This window comes from Alosa alosa, chromosome 7 (assembly GCF_017589495.1).
Source record: "Alosa alosa isolate M-15738 ecotype Scorff River chromosome 7, AALO_Geno_1.1, whole genome shotgun sequence".
Taxonomy (NCBI): domain Eukaryota; kingdom Metazoa; phylum Chordata; class Actinopteri; order Clupeiformes; family Clupeidae; genus Alosa; species Alosa alosa.
Genome location: NC_063195.1, coordinates 29,839,926 through 29,860,274, shown reverse-complemented (window position 1 = coordinate 29,860,274; position 20,349 = coordinate 29,839,926). Strand labels below are relative to the sequence as shown.

Genomic DNA, 20,349 nt, shown 5'->3' with positions numbered 1-20,349 from the left:
CAACGGTTGCAGTCAGTTTACAGTTATGTTCCCATGTCCAAATATGTGACCCTTAGGCCTATTAATTCACTGCCATTATACTATTAAACAGTTATTATTATTGTTGTTGTTGTTTTGGGTTTCATTTGATGTTGTGGATGTTATGTGACACACAGGATAAGTGCCATGCATCAACCTCAGTCATAAAAGACACAGAACCGAGTAAATGTCACACTTCTCTGTTGAGTTCTTCTTTTTAGGCCTACACTGACTTAGAACCAAACATCTTATATCTCCTGAAAAGTTACATATAGACACAGTTCCTGCTATTCACATTAGCTGAGGTACAAAGGGATTTGTTGCCAACATCTCCCCTAGTGCATGACTCTATGAGGAGTAAAGAATATTAGATGCTAATAGTAGATGTAATTACTGTGGCTATGGTGATCACCAACACCTACAGTAGTCTATACTGTTGCAGTTGTGGCAAAGTGTGCTTTTGGTGACACTTTCTCCCACGCAACAACATCGAAAGCTTCATGACAGAAAAGGTTGCTCTTGTAATGTAAGGACATCCCACTTCACAAAACGTCAGAGTGGGCGTACACATTTTGCTTACAATCTCTTCTATCTACGCTCACTCTTCCAGCAGTTGACGTTTCGCATTTTGCACACGCGTTCATCTTTGCCCCGGTTTCTCCGATCTATGAATTCCGACTGAGAGGTGGATGAAGGAAGGTAGTCCATGAAGTGTCCGCGTTATTTCAGTGACTAATCTCGAATTTTGCACTATTTACAGACCTGTTCTCAGACGCTACACGATGTTTGAAGAAAAATACATTATGATGTAAGTTATATTATATTCATGCGCAAATATAAAATGATTCTTTCATCGAGCTCATCCATCCTGTTTGCTTTCACCATTCAACCTACACATCATCATAGCACAGTTGACCAAAACCTTTGAAACGTCGGGTTGTTCACTGAACTACTGTCCGTAGGCTACTGTACTCTGTAATGTACAATGAGAAAGACATTCATAAGACAAGTGAAGCGGTTTCCGTGGGTAACCAATGTAACACTCTATGGCTGCTTATTCGCCGGCGGGGACGTTGTGCATCAGTGGTTTTCTAAAAGAGAAGACATGGACTGGAAACATACAAGGAATGTCGCCATAGTTGCTTTCAGTTTTCATGGTAACTTCAACTTCTTCTGGATGAGGTTTTTGGAGCGACGATTCCCTGGCAATTCTGCAAGAATGGTGCTACGAAAACTTCTGTTGGATCAGACCACGGCAGCACCCCTAGCAACAAGCGTATTCTATACGGGTGAGTAGCCTATGGTGAGGTCATTCATTGAATTCACCGGCCAGAGTCACGGAAGTTAAATGTTAACGCAGGCTGTTTGTCACATTGTAACGTTATGAGCGTATTGTTCACGTGCTGGTGTTACCTAATAGAGGTCATGAAGAAGACACAATGGGACAAATGTGCTATTTCAAAAAGCAGCTGTGCCAACTCATCTATTAATACCCATCTTTGCTCTGCAGTCTGATGCTGTTCCAAAGCAGTTGACTAATTGTCACAATATTTGTCATCAGGTGTAAGTTTTCTAGAGGGAAAAGAAGACATTTTCCAAGACTGGAGGGAGAAGTTCTTCAATACATATAAGGTAGGTCATAGAGTGAAGTTCTTCAATAGATATAAGGTATGTCATGGAGTGAAAGGTGTAAGTTGAATGTTCTAACTCCTTCATTAAAAAACTAAGGACATGAATTAAAGGATGAAAGATGATGTTACCTGGTCCAAAGGGGAGATCTTTCTCTCTCTCTCTCCTTTCTCCTCTCTCTCTCTCTCTCTCTCTCTCCCTCTCTCTCTCACACACACATACACACACATGAAGTAAAAATTAAGTATTAATCCACAAAGAGGCAAAAAGTAATGCACAGGCAAGTCAATCATACGGCAGAGTACAAAGCTTTATTCACGACAGCAGATACAGGTTACTAACACTCAAGCATCCTAGGCAATCATGAGGGCAACAAGTCTGTCGTAGAACTGACGTATAACTGAGATCATCCTTGTAATGTCTAAATTTCTTTAAAGTGTTGCCAGTTGGACAACAACACCCCCCCCCACACACACACACTCTCTCTCTCTCTCTCTCTCTCTCTCTCTCTCTCTCACTCTCTCAATAATTTAATCAATCAGTTTGTGTCACACACATGTACACAGGCTTACCTTTGTATATCTAACAAATATTATTATATACACCATTTGAGTGTGAATAAAACAATGAATATGGTTCCTGTGCTTATTTTTCAGACTGGCCTTATGTACTGGCCATTTGTACAGGTAAAGAGCTGACCCACTGAACACCTGAACACATAGAGACACTGATCTTGACCTCAGTCAAGGACCCTAACATACTTTCAGTGCTGTTGGAATAATAATGGGTTAATATTTAGAATAAAGGTGGATAAGCCTGACAGGATGGTTTAGGTAATGAGCTGGCGTTGTGTGGCACTTAACTCTGATGATGTGGCTCTGACTTGTTCGTGCTCCTCTTGTCCGCAGCTGCTGAACTTTGCGTTGGTGCCGCTGTACCTGCGCACGGCCTTCACAGGCTGCTGCGCGTTCGTCTGGGCCACCTTCCTGTGCTTCTCACAGCAGAGCGGCGATGGGACGGCCATGGCTGCCCTCGCCTGGTTACGAGGTCCGGCCCCTGCGTCCGACGCATCACCACAGGACACAGGAAATGACTAGTAACCATGGAGATGCCACAAACAAAAAGTGAACCTCAGGGAGATGTGTGGATGTGTGTGTGTGTGGGTATGTGACAAAGAGAAGGAGTAACTTCTTTCTCCTAAAGATTTTCTTTTTTACGTTTGACTCATTGGTAAGCACCTAATATCCTACAAATAATTCAAATAACTCAAACTATGAGAGTTTTATGAAGTGCTGGCAAAAACATCTGAAATGACCACCATTCTAACTTAACGAGTGAATAAAAAATAGAAATAATTATCCCAGAAAGTCCCAGAAATATGACTTGAATAGAAGTTCAAGTTAGTTATTAACAATTAATTGATAAACTTTTAGAATACTTTGAGCACTGATGCAGTCAGCATAGGCCTCTTACATGTTTGCAGGCCTACATTTCATTTTTCATTCTGTTTTCAACGGCAAACGCAAAACAGCGCCAAAACAACCACCAGTGGACAAAAAGAGTATTACATGTGTACTGTTAAGACTCGCCATAGAGAATGAATGGGGGAAATTGCGGAGGTCATAGTTTGACGATGTCATACTCCCGTGCGGGCCAGATGCTATATACCTCATTTTGGATGGCCCCCCAAATCATGTCCGTGGTATATAGCATCTGGCCCGCACGGGAGTAGTTTGGGGACCACTGGTTTAATAGATGTGTATCCTGTGACCATTGAACCCAGAAGCACACACTTGAATACTGTGCAGTAGAAACATTCAGGCTCAGTTGGCATTGAGCATATCATACTGATGAGGCACATCTGGTCGTCCTGTCTGTTACTTAGAGCACAATTATTTGCTCTTTTTTAAATCACAACTTTTGGCGTAATCTTCATAATTTATGAATAACCATTGTAAGGACATGATTGCTATGCCAATACCTTTCATCTTGCTTGTTTTGGGCTTATATACTGAGGATCAGGATATATATATATATACATGAGGTGGAATGGCATGAGACATAATATGAAAAAAGGAATTTGGTAAGTTTTGGTGACTGCACTTTCTTTATTTTCAGTTTGCTTTCTTCCTTCTACTGCCATAGTTGTGCTCTGTAGAAACCCCAGTTGTCTCAGGGAGGCTTCCTTACTTACCCCCACACTCCACATTGGGATCAGTCTTTTGTGAATACTGTCACTGAAGTCACTGAAGATTCATTTGGTCTGGGAACCAGCTTCAGGTTAGTCTGATCCAGCTAGCCTATAAGCTCGTGGTAAATGTGTGCACTGTATGTGTAAGTGGGTGAATTAATGATTAATTGTAGTTTTAGCCAAGTACATTGGACTTGGTTGTTTTACAAACAGTAGAGGAGATGGGAACCTCCCCCTTTCTGCATGAAATAATTACTCCTTTTCACACATTTTTCTGATTTGGATGGAATACTAAAGTAAAAATATTTAAGTCCTAAACTATACAATATTTAAGAAGTTAAATCACAACTTCTTGTGTTCTTTTTACATGCCAGAACATATTTTCAGTGTGATTGCGGTACGTTTTTGTTGACTATTAGTCCGTCATCCCTCTGGCTCATATAGACATATTTGACTTGTACTCTTTCTACCAGCTCTCTATTTTTCCAGCATTGTCAGTTGTCTTGCTGCTTGTTGCTGCCGCTGAATATGTGTCCATATAATGTATGACCTATTGGTCTAAATGTCCAAATTAAAGACACTAAACTGTGTACATAAATAATAGAACATGTAACATGTATTTTCCATGAAATTATCTCAAATGGTCAGTTCCCAAGGATCAATTTGATCATTTATGTGGAAACTTATCTCATAGGTACAGTATATTTTTTTTCTGTAGAGTATTTATTCTGAATAACGCATTCATTTATTGATCTACTGAAGTTGTAATTGCTGTGTAAGTGTGTGGTGCTAAATAAAAACACAAAGAGAAAACAAATTGTCCATCTTTCTTTTAAAATGGTTATGGGAAGTGTGAAGCCCAGACAGTATCCTTTGGGCTTAGAGGCTATTTGTATTTTCATTCAGGTTGGAAACAGAAAGCATCCCTCTAAAGCATGGCTGATTAGGCTACATGAAAGCAAGCAGCCTCACTATTACATAGCCACGTCTCATAGGCTTGCAAGGTTATGAATTTAACAAATCCTGAAATGCACCTATGGACCAGTTTAGTTATGCACTGTAGAGACATAGGCTATCAAAAGGCAAATTATGGTTACCTCGCAACACCCCGTCCATATTGCCTTGTTCTCCAAACGTTTGCTTTGCTCCTCCTGTGTCACATACCGTTGTGCGCATGCCCACTGCATCCCTCAACATCCCAGACGTCAAAGAAACCGTGCTTCTTACCAGGGAAGATGATCATCAACCCAGTTCGTTGGAGCGCACTGAAGGCTGATTTCTCCTGAACGGTGCACAGGACCAAGTTTCAAGCCTGTGAGATCAAACCCCAAGTACTAAAGTGAGATCTTTTAACAATTTGGATTTGCAAAGATGTCTGTATCCACTATGGAATTAAAGAAATCTATTTCGGACTCGGAGAGAACATTGAAGAGCTACGGCGCTGTGCAAGAGACCGACTGGAACATGGATAAAGGTAAGGGTCATATGTTGTTTTTCAAATCTGAGCAGTGCGATGGCTTGTGTTTCAGAAACATCGTTATTTTAAAATGCGTTCTCCCTCCCCACTTATGTTTTAAAACATTTGAAGCTCACTGAAAACACCTTCTGCTACTGATCTTTTGTCCGGCAAATAACATATGCTATAGGCTACTGTGTGGGGTTGTTTCCATCTCCTTAGACATAAATGCCTGCTGCAATAGATAGCCTACAATATGAATCTGTCAGTGATCCAGTGACCCATATAACACTCGACTTAACTTGCATAGGCTTTTAAATCAGGGACACCCATTTAGAGAGAGAGAAATCTATATTAAAACAAATAAATAAATAATAAATAAACCTGACTGAGAAACACCAGTGCAGTGTAGTGCAGGGTTGCCTTATGTTCACCCATTATACACAATGCAATCACAAAACACAGAATAACAAATAAAATAAAAATAAAAAAGAAATCTGAATGGTTGAAGTGGGTTGCTTGCTTCACATGAGTGATTAGATTATATATCTCCATACTGCCATTCTTTCTCCATGGATGAACTCTTGAAGGTTTCTCATGTCCTTGTCCCACAGCGCCAAAAGGTTCTATGGAAATCTTGTGAGCCTGAAGAATCTAGATAGCAACCTTTCTGGGTTTGTTTCCTGGCTGAAGTGGTTCTGCTTATCATCATGGTCCATCACAGTGTCTGGGAAAACTTTATCAGTTGTCCATGGACACAAATAGAGAGCGGCATAAGGGAGGGAGAGAGTTATATAGAGAAACCTCAGAAAGCGTGTTCCTAGGACTTTTTGAGAGAGAGAGAGAGAGAGAGAGAGAGTAACCATAAAATGAAATCAGAGATGATCCAAGTAGAAGAACATGGAGATTAATGCTGATGTTCAATGAATAGGAGCAGCTGCTTCTATTTTTAGTCTCTCCTCTCTCATTCTCTCTTTCTCTCACATACACACACACACACACACACACACACACACACACACACACACACACACACAAAGAGCAACGCACTTAACACATTCACATCATGCATTTGAATGAAGACAGGTATGCCATATGTAAGGGATAATGTATAGAACGCCAGTCATTATCGGGAAATATAGGTCCCAACAGGGCGAACCGGACCCCGATGCGCAGCGGAAATCAAAAAGACACAGAGACAGTACAAACGGACACATACATTGATATAATAATTCCTCTTTTTCATCATCATACATTAGAAATCATATACCCAAAGCAAGCCATGCATTCCAGTCTGTAGCAGACACTTCAGTGCAAATGCAACTTGAAGGCCGATAACTGCATCACCTCAGTCCCAGAGCCTGCAGCTGTAAATCAAGCCTCCTGACTGCATGTACAGTAGGTGTCTTGTAACATTCCCTAATCACAAGCTGTTCCCTAATCACTAGCTCAGATCCAGGTGAGAAGCACGTCTGTCCGCTGTCTGCAGTTGTAGGGATTTAGCTCGTAACTCAATCCCAACACATCTATTTTAAATGTTGTTGTTTTTTCTTGCTATTGTGCATACTCATCATCGTATTGGCTCTCTTTTCTCCAAATAAAAACAGGCTTCCTGTTAAAATGGGGGTAGTTTTTGTTTTGCGGGTGTATGTGTTCTCCTGAGTCCACAATTTCTTTATTGAACTGCACTGTAGAAGTGGCATCAGCTGGAGCGAGAGGCAGCTTTAAAGCTTCTGTGTGGATTTCATTATTAAAGGCTTGGCTTACGGCCAACTAGATCCCTTGGTCTAGTCACACCAGCCTTGAGTGGGAAGGGTGATGGTACGAATGCATGTGCAGTGTGTATATTGTGTGTGTGTGTGTGTGTGTGTGTGTGTGTGTGTGCACGCTTTTGGACAGGGATATGAGACAGAGACTGTCTGGCAGATAAACAAGAGAGAGAGAGAGAAAGAGTGTGTGTGTGAGAGAGAGAGAGAGATAAAGTGTATGTGTGTGAGAGAGCGAGAGAGAGATAGAACGTGTGTGTGTGAGAGAGAGAGAGAGAGAAAGTGTGTGTGTGTGTGTGAGAGAGCGAGAGAGAGAGAGAACATAGACAGACGGTTGGCCTGGTATGTGTTTTTTGATTATGCAACAGTGCAGCACTGACTGGGCAGTACACTATCTGGGCTAACACTCTTACTTACTGTGGATACTTCCCTCTACTCCAGAGCAGCCAGGTAGCTCATATATCCACACAACACTTATTTCCAGCTCAGATTTTACTACAGACACTCAGGAAGCAAGCACAGTTGGAGCACATTAGCTGTGATGCAGAGGTGTGTGTGTGTGATGTGTGTGTGTGTGTGTGTGTGTGTGTGTGTGTGGAGAGAGTGTGTGTGTGTGTGTGTTTGTGAGAGTGTGTGTGTGTGTGTCTGTGAGAGAGTGTGTGTGTGTGTGAGAGAGAGAGAGAGAGAACATAGACAGACGGTTGGCCTGGTATGTGTTTTTTGATTATGCAACAGTGCAGCACTGACTGGGCAGTACACTATCTGGGCTAACACTCTTACTTACTGTGGATACTTCCCTCTACTCAGAGCAGCCAGGTAGCTCATATATCCACACAACACTTATTTCCAGCTCAGATTTTACTACAGACACTCAGGAAGCAAGCACAGTTGGAGCACATTAGCTGTGATGCAGAGGTGTGTGTGTGATTGTGTGTGTGTGTCTGTGAGAGAGTGTGTGTGTGAGAGAGAGAGAAAGAGTGTGTGTGTGTGTGTGAGAGAGAGAGAAAGAGTGTGTGTGTGAGAGAGAGAGAGAACATAGACAGACGGTTGGCCTGGTATGTGTTTTTGATTATGCAACAGTGCAGCACTGACTGGGCAGTACACTATCTGGGCTAGTGTTTATGTTTGTGTGTGGATTTCATAACTACATGTGACAAGCACAGATGAACAACTTTGTTAGAATGGGCTTAATTAAGTTTCCAGTAAGGCTTTGAGAGCATGTTTTAAGGACACAGCCACAGTCTATTTATGAACCAGTCCTATTTTGCATTTTTATTTGTCACTAAATCAAGGCCAGATACGTTTCCAGTCCTGAAAGTTATGTGCAGACCTTGAGTAGAGTACTTTATAAAGGCTCGGATGTATTGCAAAACAAACCTCCATTGTGGAGAAGTGTAAAGAAATCTGTGGAGGGAGTGGCGTCAGCTCTTGTGTGAAGGCTGGAATCACGTCTTCAATAGAAGACATTTGAGCGCATTCAAGTGTACTAGAGCAGCTGTTGGTCAGGTCGGTAAATACATGTCTGCTGCTGTCTGGGAACAGAGGAAGAACTGATCTCAATTCCTTTTACCTTTAAATCCCTATTAAACCCCACTTGTCTTGCGAGGGTAATTTTTACTATCCAGGAATATAAAACTCATTGTTTTCCTCACTAGTTTCCTTTGCATTTAGGAGAAATGGACGCTATCCCCTTCTCGTTTTGTTTCAATTAGTAAAAATACAGAATTTTACAGTTCATGGTTTTGCTCCCGTAACTACATGTAATCATACAGTATATATTCACACTAAAATACATCCTGAAATACAGCATAGAATGAAATACATCCACTTGAAATACACACCTATTCAATCTCCTACTCATTTTCCGTTCCTTATTCCTCACAGGAACAGCTTTATATTGTCCTACAGTAAATACCGTCTCTCCATCTTAGCTTCACTATTTGCTTAGCACACTTTACTCCATCTCTGCTCCACCTCTCTGACTGACCAACAGTGGTCAAATTAAGGTGATATATCTATATATACTGTATTAGTGTGACAGGGTCATTTATTTATGATATGCAATGTGTAATATCCACAGTGTATACCATATTTCTGACCCTTTGAATGTATGGTCACGATTAGAGAAACTAGTGTTCACATTTAGCTTTCTCCACATAACACCCTCCCTGGGAAGCTGGTGCTTATGACACTTATGATGACCACATGTGCTCTGTCCCCTCTGTGTCCCCTCAGGCCAGGGGGACGTGTCCATGATCGACAGCACCATGTCCCCAGACGAGATCGAGGTGGAGATGGCGCGCATCCAGCGTCTCCGGGAGGTCCTGGTGCGCCGTGAGTCCGAGCTGCGCTACATGTGAGTCACCCTCGCTCTCTCTCTCTCCCTCGCTCTCTCTCCCTCGCTCTCTCTCTCTTTCTCTCTCTCTCTCTCCGCCCATGATAGCATCATCACCGCCACCGCCGCCGCCCACGTCACCACGGCAACATCAGCCACGTCACCCCTCTGAGTGCTTTGCCACGATGCCTTATCCCCTCGGGGCTCTGAGCAGGAATGTACACATTGTTATACACACAGACATGCCCACTGCTGCATGTGTCCTTCTATTAGCGCACCAGGGCTTTCTATTAGGTGACTATCAATTTCCTGCTGCGGCTGTGCAGACAAACAGTTAGATGCCCACCGGTCAGTCTGGAGCCAGAAGAGAGGATTTAAAAAGGTTACAGACATTCTGCACAGGGGGTGTAGATGGAAAAATATGGCTCGATGGTGTTTTATGCCCCCAACGTCGTCTTCCAGGCAGCGCTGCCACCGTCGACTGAAAGGCACCTTATCCTAAACCTAACCCTAACCTTAGCCCATACCTAATCTTAGCGCCTTCCAGGCAGCGCTGCTTGAAGACAACATTGGGGGCACAAAACACTAAGAAACAAAAATATGTGGTGGGGGATGGCGGAGGGGGTCGGAGGGGCTTTTATCTGTTGTTGTGAAGTCTGGTGGTGTGAGGCAAACTGCTACCGAAGTTTGTGAACACACACACACACACACGCACACACAAACACACACACACACACACACACACACACACACACACACACACACACACACACACACACACACACGCATATAAACAAACACAGAGGCACGTAAATGTGTACACTTACACACACACACACATACACACAAAAAACACACACACAAACACAGAGGCACATACACATACACAAATACACACAAAAACAAACACACACACACACACCCTAAACAGATGGAGAGGCAGACTGCAGTAGCTGCTGGAAGCAGTAATTGGGTACATGAACAAGAAAGAGATGGAGAGAGAGAGAGAGAGGGAGGTAGAGAGAAAAAGAGAGTTGGAGGGAGCGACATGAAAGGGGAGGGGGACGATAAAGAGGGAGGAGGTGGGAGTGTGGATGAGTCATACACTGATTTATAGCACTGAGGATTAAGTCCCTTGGTGGCTGTCACTGCAGAGCAGACATGGGGGGAGGAGGAGGAGGAGAGGGGGAGCACTGGACCTGGAGGCTTCAGTGAGCTCCGAACAAGAGGGACTGACAGGCCCCCCCCTCACCTGGCGGCCCCGCAGCCTTTTAATCAGAAGCGTCAGCATCTGGGAACACTCATTTCCTACAGCCTATTGAATATTGAAAACATCCATTTGTACAGGGCTGACTGAACATTACACGCCCGTGATAAATGCTTTATCTGTGCCTTCGCTCGCGTCAGTGGCACGGCACGTTTGTGATACATGGGGAGACGCCGGGTCAGGCTCTCACCAGCACAAGGATTCAGGACTGTCAGGAGCGGTCGAGTCGTCTCCGTCGGGAGATGATTTAAGACACGTGTCAACTGTGGTCATTTAGAGCCTGGAGGAAATTAACTCTAGACGCTGGATATGAAAATACGCCTTGAGGCTCGTGAATATGGAGACGCTAAATGAACTCGAGAACTGGCAGTCTACTCTCAGTGTTGGGTTTTTTATCTTGTGATTTCACTACATTTACATTTAGTCATTTGCTTTTATCCAAAGCGACTTACAAAAAACAATACGAAACGATAAAGGTACAATACAACTAGGACATGTTACAGTTTTTCTCGATTGCTTTTACCTGCTTAAGTAAACTAGAACCCACTTGGTCTTCATGACTACTTTCTTTGCCCAGCAAATCATTGATCAGCAATCATTCATTATACATAAGAGATGTCTGTTCTGTGTTGCTATTTGCAAGTATGGATCTAATGCACATTTCGACAAAGTACTGTATTGCCTATTTGGTGGAGAAAACAGTACAAAAGGTGTTTACTGTAGGTCTATTTCGATGAAAAATTTGTAGTTGTAGTTCAATGAAATTTACTGTATCTTGCTAGGTATTTACTGTATGTCTTACATGTCAATGGCAGTTAAATCTTGGGAGGAATGAATAAATTATTTTTATTCAGTACATTTTATTCAGTACATTTTGTCTTTTCACAGTTTTTTTCTGATAGGCCTACCAGAAAAATGAGAAAGTAATGGAACAGACATAGCAAAAAAGCTCATTTTGAGAACTAGATTTTGCATTTTGTTGTCCAGTGTGTAATGATTGATTAAAGAGTGTTTTTTAATTGGCAACAAGTTGTAGTGTTTGAAGGCAAGATTTGCTTTTGCTGCATGTTTTAAGTGTTTTGAGAGAGTAACAGCCTTTTGCAAGCAAAATGTGTCATTTTGTCCAGAGTGCTTTTGTTCAGACACGGGTGTTAACTGTTTTGAGAGTGTGATTTCAGAGTTGACACAGGTATCAAAACGATCGAGAAAAACTGTAGTGTGGCAAGAAATAGTACTACTAGGAAGCAATTAAATGACAGTTCAAGCGAAGTAACAGTTTTTCTCGATCGTTTTGATAGAGAGGAATCTATACCACCTGTGAAAAGAGGTTTTCCTTTTGTTTAGCATGGGAAAACCAATAGAGTTTGGGGCTTTTGAATGACACCTGTGTTAACTGTTTTGCAAAAGGGTGTGAGAAATGTGTGAACCCAATGAAAATGTGTGAACACATTCGCAAGAGATGAATTCTGCTGTGCAAAGAATGTAGTCATGAAGACCAAGTGGGTTCTAGTTTACTTAAGCAGGTAAAAGCAATCGAGAAAAACTGTAAGTCAAGGGAAAGAGAAGAAGAACGGTCAAGATAGAGAAGTGTTTTTTGTGATGTACAAAAACGTACTGAAAACAACCAGAGTGTCAGGTCTCGGTTAGGTTGAAAGTTATAAAGAAGTCATAAAGTAGCTTCTTTATATAGTGTTCCCTTGGTGTAGGCAGCACAGAGAACTAGAGCTGCAGGCAAACCTCTCCTCAGAGATAGAGATGTCAGCAGGCACGACGACAGCAGAAAACACACACAGGGGGCGCACTGACAAGACAGGCTGGCGTACGTCATTTGAGGGGAAACCTGAACATCTTCTGTGCTTGTTTTGTTCGTCCTTGCAGGATGGATGACATTCAGCTGTGCCAAGACATCATGAGCCTGAAGCAGGAGCTGAGGAAAATCGTGCTGGTGCCAGGTAAGATCACCGGCACGCCACCACCCTCCCCGCCGCGGGTCGAATACGGGCGATGCTTCAAAGGCAGCTGCTTGCTTTGTCAGAAGTATTCCGATTTCAGCACGCTCCGAGCCAGAGACAGATAGGCTCTGTTCGAGTGCACACACATCTATCAGTGGAACATTTCTCCTCTTTCTCTCCTCTTCTGTGAGGGATAGAAACACACAGAAGTGCAGCAAAGAAATCCCCAGAAATCGTACATACAATCATACAATCATACAATCATACAATCCCCCATCACCATCACCATCACCATCACCCTCACCGGCAAACCACACATTAAATACACCTTAAGCTGTATTTTTAGTATATCTGCAGCCTATATGCCATAGACTGACCAGTGGCCCCATCTATAACACATGACCACGCCTACGGCTCCTCTGGCGGTCACGTCCACATCTCCACTGGAGGCCACGCCCACGGCACCTATGGAGGCCACGTCCACACCAGTAGCACTGGCCGCTGCTCTCTGGTCAGCATGCTGGCGGACTGCGGCAGTGCTGGGCTGGCCGTGGGCGACGGCTCTGGAGAGAGGAGAGGAGTGGTCCAGGAGGAGTAACAGTGTCCACGTCTCCGTATCAGTGTTTGGGAGAGGGCAGCAGGTCTGGGCCTGTGGTGGTGAGGTGTCTGATAGACTGAGTGGGTAGCTGCCGGTACTCACTGGGAGGGCGGCCAAGAGGAGCTGTACCTGCAGTGAGGCTGGAGAGAGAGATCCACAACATGAGAAATGAATGCACTGCTTATCTACTGCTTATCTAGCCTACTGCTTATCTACGAAAGGACTACAGCAGCTGTAACCTGCTACTCATCATTCCGGCAGAAGGAAGCTATGTCATTTTTTTATGGCTTTATAAAGTGTGTATGCTTGTTTTAAATCTATATATGTTTAAATATAAACATAGTACATATAGCATTATTAGCACCAGCCAATCATAGTCATTATATCCCCATGACTGTATCAGAATTATCTTTAATTATTACTTTGTCCCAGCACTGTCATTAAGTACTTTTCTTACACTGGCCCACACTCTGGTCACCACATCTTACCCAGGGAGAGAAGCAGAGTCCAGAGAGAGGTGGTGCAGACCGCTACAGGCGTGGGCTAGCGCAGCCCTGACCTAGTTTCCCTACCTAGACTCTCCCCAAATGGCTGTGACATTGGGATTTATGTGCATGCTTTAAGAGCCTCAGGTGTGACTGTGTCTGTGGTCCTCTGAGACCCAGTCCATCAGGAGGAGCCACGAGGTGTTTTCGTTTAAAGGGGAGAAAAGCTGATGGGGCACTTCCTGCTCTCTGCTCGGGGTTGGTAACATAGCGAGCCATTTCCCAGACTGCTTAGCACACTGCTTTTGTATGTGTGTGAGAGAGAGAGAGAGAGAGAGAGAGAGAGAGAGAGAGAGAGAGAGAGTATGAAGGTCAAGGGAATAAGGAAACAATAGTAAACATTCTCAGTGCAATCAGATAGATGCAAACTCATGAATCCATAAACAAAGTCTATGGAGATGACCTTGCAGAAAAAAAAACTAGCTCTCAACAATGTTTGCAGACTGCATCTGTCAAAACCCCATTTATCAAATATTGCCATTTCCATATGAAGGGTTCAGATGCAAAAGCCTCTAAATGCCACCTACGTCAAAAATGAGATAAAGATGGTGAGTGAATGCTGTCCTCACATAGTATACATTAATCAAATAATTTAACTTCAAAACACACCAAATAACACTCTCTTCCTGGTCTGAAATATCAATTTCTATGCAAAAACCTATAGGAACCGGATTTTAAATGCTCATTTAAAAGAAATGTGGTCAGACGGATTTAGAGGGTTTTGCATCTGAACTCTTCATATGTACTCCGAGAGAGTAGAGGTCACTCCGCAGATAACAAATCACTGATATAGACCTAAGGGAGGACATAATAGTATAATGGCTATCAGTTATAATGGGCTGTGTTAATTACCCTAGTAGATGGGTTTTGAACGAGGCTAAAAACCTTGATGAGAATGAGTCTATGAACCATAATGACTCTCATAATGTCAGCCAAATATACCACACTGCACATATTGTCTCACTAACATAAACACGGCTACAGGATTCATATCTGTTTTAATGTTCAGACCTATGTTTTAATATTTTAGTGTTTGTTTTGAGTTATAATGACTCCACTGTGCGGCAGTGGCCCATCTAGAAGGCTGTGTGCAGTGTCCGTGGTCTCCGAGGTTTTAATGAAAGAGAATACTCACAACAGCCTCTCTAGTGCCGTCTCCTCCTGGGCCTATCCGGCCTGATTAAAACATTAATGTAGTCCGGCCGGCCATAAAGCTTCGTGGCGCGACGAGATGGAATTAAGTTAAACACTCCCTTTGGCCATATCCGTGGTGCTCCCCGCTCAACGTCCACCACAATATATCAAGGTGAGCCAATCCAATTAGTGGACAATGTGCTCCCCTCCAGCTCAAATAAGAGCCAGTCTTCTGGAGCGTACACTCATGTTCATCCTCTCTGGATGTCTTTCTCTTTTTGTTTTAAATCCATTCATCTTTATTCCACAGATGCTTCAGTGCTTTGGTATTATAAGGATAATACTGAAACACTCACACACCTCTTAATCCCATTTAATCCCCTCCTTTACTCCCATATACACACACTACAGTAATGTCTGGAATGGATTAATATTTTCAAGGAGAAGGTATTAGCAATATCAGGATCTGTTGTATCTGTCTGTGTACCCATTCGATTCTGAGGGAAGTCCACCACTGTGAGAAGCCTGACGAACAGTATTACAGTATATACGCCCATCTATGTTTTTGCTCCCCATAGAGAGAGAGAAGACCAACACTAAGGGAAGCCCACCACTGTGGGACGCCTGGTGAATGAGTATGTACTGTCCACCCATCTGTTCTTATGCTCCCTGTAGAGAGAGAGAAGACCACGAAGCACCGGCAGGGAGAGGAGGAGTTAATCCAGAAGATCCATAAACTGGTGCAGAAGAGGGACTTCCTGGTGGACGACGCGGAGGTGGAGAGATTACGGTGAGACGCGCTCCAGTGGGAAGAAGGGGGTGATTTGTAATCTGGCCATAACTCTATGGTGGCACCCCTGCCATGCTGTGACGGATGTAAGGGATTAATTCAGAGCAAACTGTTCAAAATGAATCACCCAGTCCAAATCCAAAACAAACTGTACTTAAGCATGACTTGTTCATGTACTTAAGCATGACTTATGTTTAGTGGAATTCAGTGATGGCATATTAAGAACATACAGTGTTAAAGGGTTAGACTAACCATAGATTTTCAGTGATTTTCTGTTGCTGGCTGTGAGATTTCTTTTGGGTGAACAAGCTATTGTGTTTATAAAATTAGTCATATCCCCAAATGTGATCATCAAAAATATGTAATATATAATATAATAATCATCATTAAAAAATCATTTAAGAATGGACATATCACTCATGCCTATTTAACTCCTTAGACTAACTACCAAAAACCTCCTAGCACAGACCATAAAGCGTCAGTTTGGCTCTTATTGTTTTTGAGCATCGATGGTGCTTCACCCTACTCCTCCGTAAACTGATGACTGTGCAAGCGCTCGGGGAGCAGGCGTCCAGTAAGAGCCATTGATTGGAGCGGAGCGCCCGGCTTTATGTAATGGCCTCCAGTAAGCGCTTAGACTAATGACTCCCCCTCGCAGGATCAGTGGCTCACAGATCACAGGTGAACGTCCCCATTAAACTGCCACGGCCACTCCGCCGTCACCAACAATATTTATGTCTGTTTCATATTTATGTATATTTTCTCTTTGACAACCCCCAAGGTCTCTCTCTCGAGCCCAACATCTGTGTGGGAGTTTAATGGAGACAGGGAAGGGGGGAATAGCACAGTGGTGATTCTCTTGCTCTCTGTCTGGTGGGGGCATGTTCAAGGGGAGGGCCCTGTGGCCTTGGTCTCTCAGCCCACACCCAGGGGAGTGTTGAGTCATCCTCACCCTCTTCTCTGCTCTCCCCCCATCTCCCCTCTCTCTCTCTCTCTCACACACAGGGAGCAGGAGGAGGACAAGGAGATGGCCGACTTCCTCCGGCTCAAGCTCATGCCGCTGGAGAAGCTGGCCAAAGTGGCCGAGGGTGAGTGAGTCCGAACCAACCCGAGGAGCTGCGGTGTCTCGTTTCAGGAAGGATGGAATGGAAGGAGGGGAGAGAGAGGAGAGGACATTTGAACCCAACTTCAAAGTCACTCCCTCTCCAATGCCTTCTAATTAGCTGGTCATAGAGATGCCATCAACATTTATGTACATTTTTGATGGCTTTATAAAGGCCAGAATAGTTCTGCCCTTTCATTGCAGTCACATTGGTTATGAGATGATCAAACTTGACTGATGCGTCATGTTTAATAATCTTACATGATTAGTGTGCTTGATCAAGCACACAGCATTGCAAAGGAATTTATAATTTGTAATTAATTTATAAATCATTTTAAATTATATCTCTATTCAGGGAAAATCGTGGAAAGCAAAATGAAACACATTTTCTTCTATTTCATTAAGTATCTGAGAAAAAGACGGATAGCAAGGAATAAAATAAACAACCATGGATTGCAGGATATGTTTGAGTGAATTCATCACATTACATACATTAACTTTCACTGATGTGAAACAAACTGAAATAACTCCATCCCCCGTGTGTTCTGCCTCAGGTCCTGCCAAGCCCAAGAGAAGCGTCCCAGAGCCTCCGCCCAACAAGCCCTCCGTCGTCAAGTCCAGCGTCGCCATCATCAAGGACTGCTGTGGTGCCACTCAGTGTGCCATCATGTAACAAAACGTCCCTTCAACCACAACCCCCGCCACCCCCCAACCCAAAGCCCTCGCCAGACTCTCTCCCGTAACCTTAACCCACCTCCTCCCTCTGAGAAACCTGAGTGCTGAACTATCCTGCCAGAAGTGACAAAGTAAACAGACGAAGGCCGAGGAACAGGATCAGCCTGAGCGGCGCTTGTCCGAGGCCGTAGGGGGAAACGCTTATCTTGATGAGCAGTGCTGCCGCTCATTGATTGCTAATGGAGCGGGGACGCTGTGCCCAGCGTGGTTTTAGCCTGTCGGACAGTTGTCACATTAACATTCAATTAGCCAATCAATGATGCGTGGATAAGACGTGTCAGCATGCTCCCCATAAACCACTCTAGAGTCTAGACAATGTGTTGTGCTATTACACCCCTGTATGCTGTACAGTAGGTTTAGGTTATATAACAGCACCGTTTGAGGACTCCGCAGTTTTGAGGCAGGAGTTTGGCTGAAAGTGCACAATAGTTGTTGTATTCTCACCTGAGAGTTCAGCTGGTTAAATGGATTCCTTTATTCTTTCTTTTGAAGCTGCATTGCTGCATTTTTGTACTCGAGTGAAGGCAACACTTTTTTTTCCACTGTGAGTTTAAAGTTTGATCTTTCACACCACATATGGTGGCAGAATGTGAAGAAAAACACTGCCTTTAAATTCAGACAAAGCATGTGATGTGAGCAGCTTAAAGAGTGCCATTTCACCACAACTTTTATGAAGGCAACTTCTGGAATGGGCTTCAGTTCCTTCAATTGAGGCCTTTTTCAAAAGAGAACAAAATCTGTGTGATTTTTTTTTTGGTGTCATGTTGACAATTGCCAAGCACAAACACCCTGATGCTTTCACACATGCGCACACAGGTTTCACACACGGGAGGTGGGTCGAGAGGAGTCACGTCTCTTTTTTCCACCACATAGTATAACAGGTATACACACAAACACCCCCACTCCCCATCAGCATTTTGACACTTTAATCAAAAGGGATCTCTGATCAGGGGTCAGTCTTGCACTGTGGATCCAGATGACTGTGGGTTGAGCTGGGCTGACCCTAGATCAGTTCCTCCACTATGAGGTGCGTGACACTGGGGCCGTCCTGGGCCACCATACAGCACCTGTACAGTACGGTTCCTGCTTCATGCAAAGATCCACTCACCCAAGCCCTTTAATTTCATATGCAAACACATTTATTATTCGATTACTTATTTTACAATGATTACATTGACCATCATTTCTGACTAGTGTCAACATTACTATTAGCATTGAATTTTTGTTCCTTCTTGCAGACAAAAAAAAAAAATCTTCAATATAATGCAAAGATGAATGCAATTCTTGTAAATACTTCGTCTAAATAAGCTCTGAACATAATGATGGGTGGAGATCTGGTGGTTATTTACTTACGAGATCTGGTGGTTATTTACTGCACTCCTGTTCGCTCCCTCTGAACTGTGTTTGTGTATTTCTCTCTTAGGGCCTTTTGCTATAGATTACACGGTACGTACACACAGAAATGTGATGATCCTTCTCCATGTCTGTAAATATATGTTTAAATAAATGAGGCATCTTTCTGGATTTGATGGTTGGTGGTTGTCTCATGAGCATGGTCCCTTCATCTTACAAGATAATCAACATGTTTGTTACTATTCATAAACTCCCAGGATGAGACTCGTATCTTAGCAACACATCAGCAAAATCAGGGAAAAGGTTGATATACGGTGAGCACGACGGCTGCATAAAAACGAAAAAGGTTGTCTTTTTTGCAACGGTCAAGACATTCTATAATATATTAACTACACAGTTAATATCAACCCAGGTGATCTATCAGATGACCAGTTATTTCTTGGATATTAAATTTGTAGTTCTATGATTTTTCTGGGGTTGCACTTGGTCCAAATAAATTTAAAAATCTAACCAAATTAAGGGAACACTTCAATCACACATTGGATTAGTACTCTGGCATTGTTCGTGTTGAGGTGAAACTGTTATGAGGAGAAGAAACGTTTGTCAGACGTTTTGTAAATGTAGTTTGAGAAAGGAGAGAACAGGGTGCAAGAAGGTTTAAAAAACAAAAGTGTAATTTTTTAGAGCAGTGTAGTATCGGTGCACTATACACTATAAGCGTGTGATCGATCAGCATAACAGAATTGATGGAAGCTGGTGGGCACTGGTCACCATACAGTTCAAAAAGCCAAGTCAACAAGGAAAAACAGACACAAAAAAAAGCACTGCAAGAGGCGAGTGTGATGCTTATATTTTATTAACTGGCTTTAATTTGGTCCCTTCAAAAACAAATACAGCAACAGAAACAGGGCTTCGGGAGTGGACTACAGACACAGAAGTAGAGCAGGGATATTCCTCCCCTTTGCAACACATTACAGTTAAATGGGTTACCCATGAATATAGAACTAATGGATTTGCAGCCTCTGCTCAAAAGTAATGATCAGACATGGTCTTGGGCAATCACCACATAATGTGGATATTCTTGATTCGACTTTAAGAGCTACTTAAACACTGAAGCACTGGTGTTCACACAATTTCACAAAAAAAATGAATGATGAACTGATTACTGAAAAAAAAAAAAAGCACAAGTGTGACACATTATCCTCGGGCGACAGTCACAAAACGTACAGAAGTAGCTCCCCAGACGAGGGGACAAATGAACATTTTTTTATTTATTATTTTAAAACAAAGAAGGAACCCACAGGCCATCTTCACTAAGTGATGATGGATTCAAAAACAACACTGAAATAGATCAACGTTATACTCTATGGCCCAGTGAAACAGAGGGCTCACTTTCCTGTCTGTCTCTTCCTGACAAGGCTACATTAAACAGTGTAGATCACTCAATACTATGCATAGATGCATAGATAAAGAAAAAC

At 43.0% G+C, this 20,349-nt stretch overlaps 2 protein-coding genes across 2 annotated transcripts; both read left to right on the top strand.

Moving 5' to 3' along the window:
• The first annotated feature begins 646 nt into the window (after positions 1 to 646).
• LOC125297979 (mpv17-like protein) lies at positions 647 to 3,013 on the top strand. Its single transcript, XM_048248583.1, has 4 exons — positions 647 to 1,307; positions 1,580 to 1,650; positions 2,304 to 2,333; positions 2,556 to 3,013. Exons 1-4 carry the CDS (start codon positions 1,004 to 1,006, stop codon positions 2,742 to 2,744), a joined length of 594 nt encoding a protein of 197 aa, XP_048104540.1. The 5' UTR covers positions 647 to 1,003; the 3' UTR covers positions 2,745 to 3,013.
• Positions 3,014 to 5,054: 2,041 nt separating this feature from the next.
• Positions 5,055 to 18,427, top strand: bmerb1 (bMERB domain containing 1). The gene is made up of 6 exons (XM_048247093.1): positions 5,055 to 5,312; positions 9,296 to 9,416; positions 12,541 to 12,614; positions 15,567 to 15,681; positions 16,687 to 16,769; positions 17,338 to 18,427. The coding sequence occupies exons 1-6, from the start codon at positions 5,210 to 5,212 to the stop codon at positions 17,454 to 17,456; spliced, it is 615 nt and encodes a 204-aa protein (XP_048103050.1). The 5' UTR covers positions 5,055 to 5,209; the 3' UTR covers positions 17,457 to 18,427.
• Positions 18,428 to 20,349: the final 1,922 nt, after the last annotated feature.

Coding starts and splice junctions, on each gene's coding strand:
- LOC125297979 (XM_048248583.1), top strand. CDS start 1,004: ATGAGAAAGACATTCATAAGACAAGTGAAGCGGTTTCCGTGGGTAACC. Junction 1,651..2,303: donor AGTTCTTCAATACATATAAG/GTAGGTCATAGA, acceptor CTTATTTTTCAG/ACTGGCCTTATGTACTGGCC. Junction 2,334..2,555: donor TGTACTGGCCATTTGTACAG/GTAAAGAGCTGA, acceptor TCTTGTCCGCAG/CTGCTGAACTTTGCGTTGGT.
- bmerb1 (XM_048247093.1), top strand. CDS start 5,210: ATGTCTGTATCCACTATGGAATTAAAGAAATCTATTTCGGACTCGGAG. Junction 5,313..9,295: donor CGACTGGAACATGGATAAAG/GTAAGGGTCATA, acceptor GTGTCCCCTCAG/GCCAGGGGGACGTGTCCATG. Junction 9,417..12,540: donor GAGTCCGAGCTGCGCTACAT/GTGAGTCACCCT, acceptor TCGTCCTTGCAG/GATGGATGACATTCAGCTGT.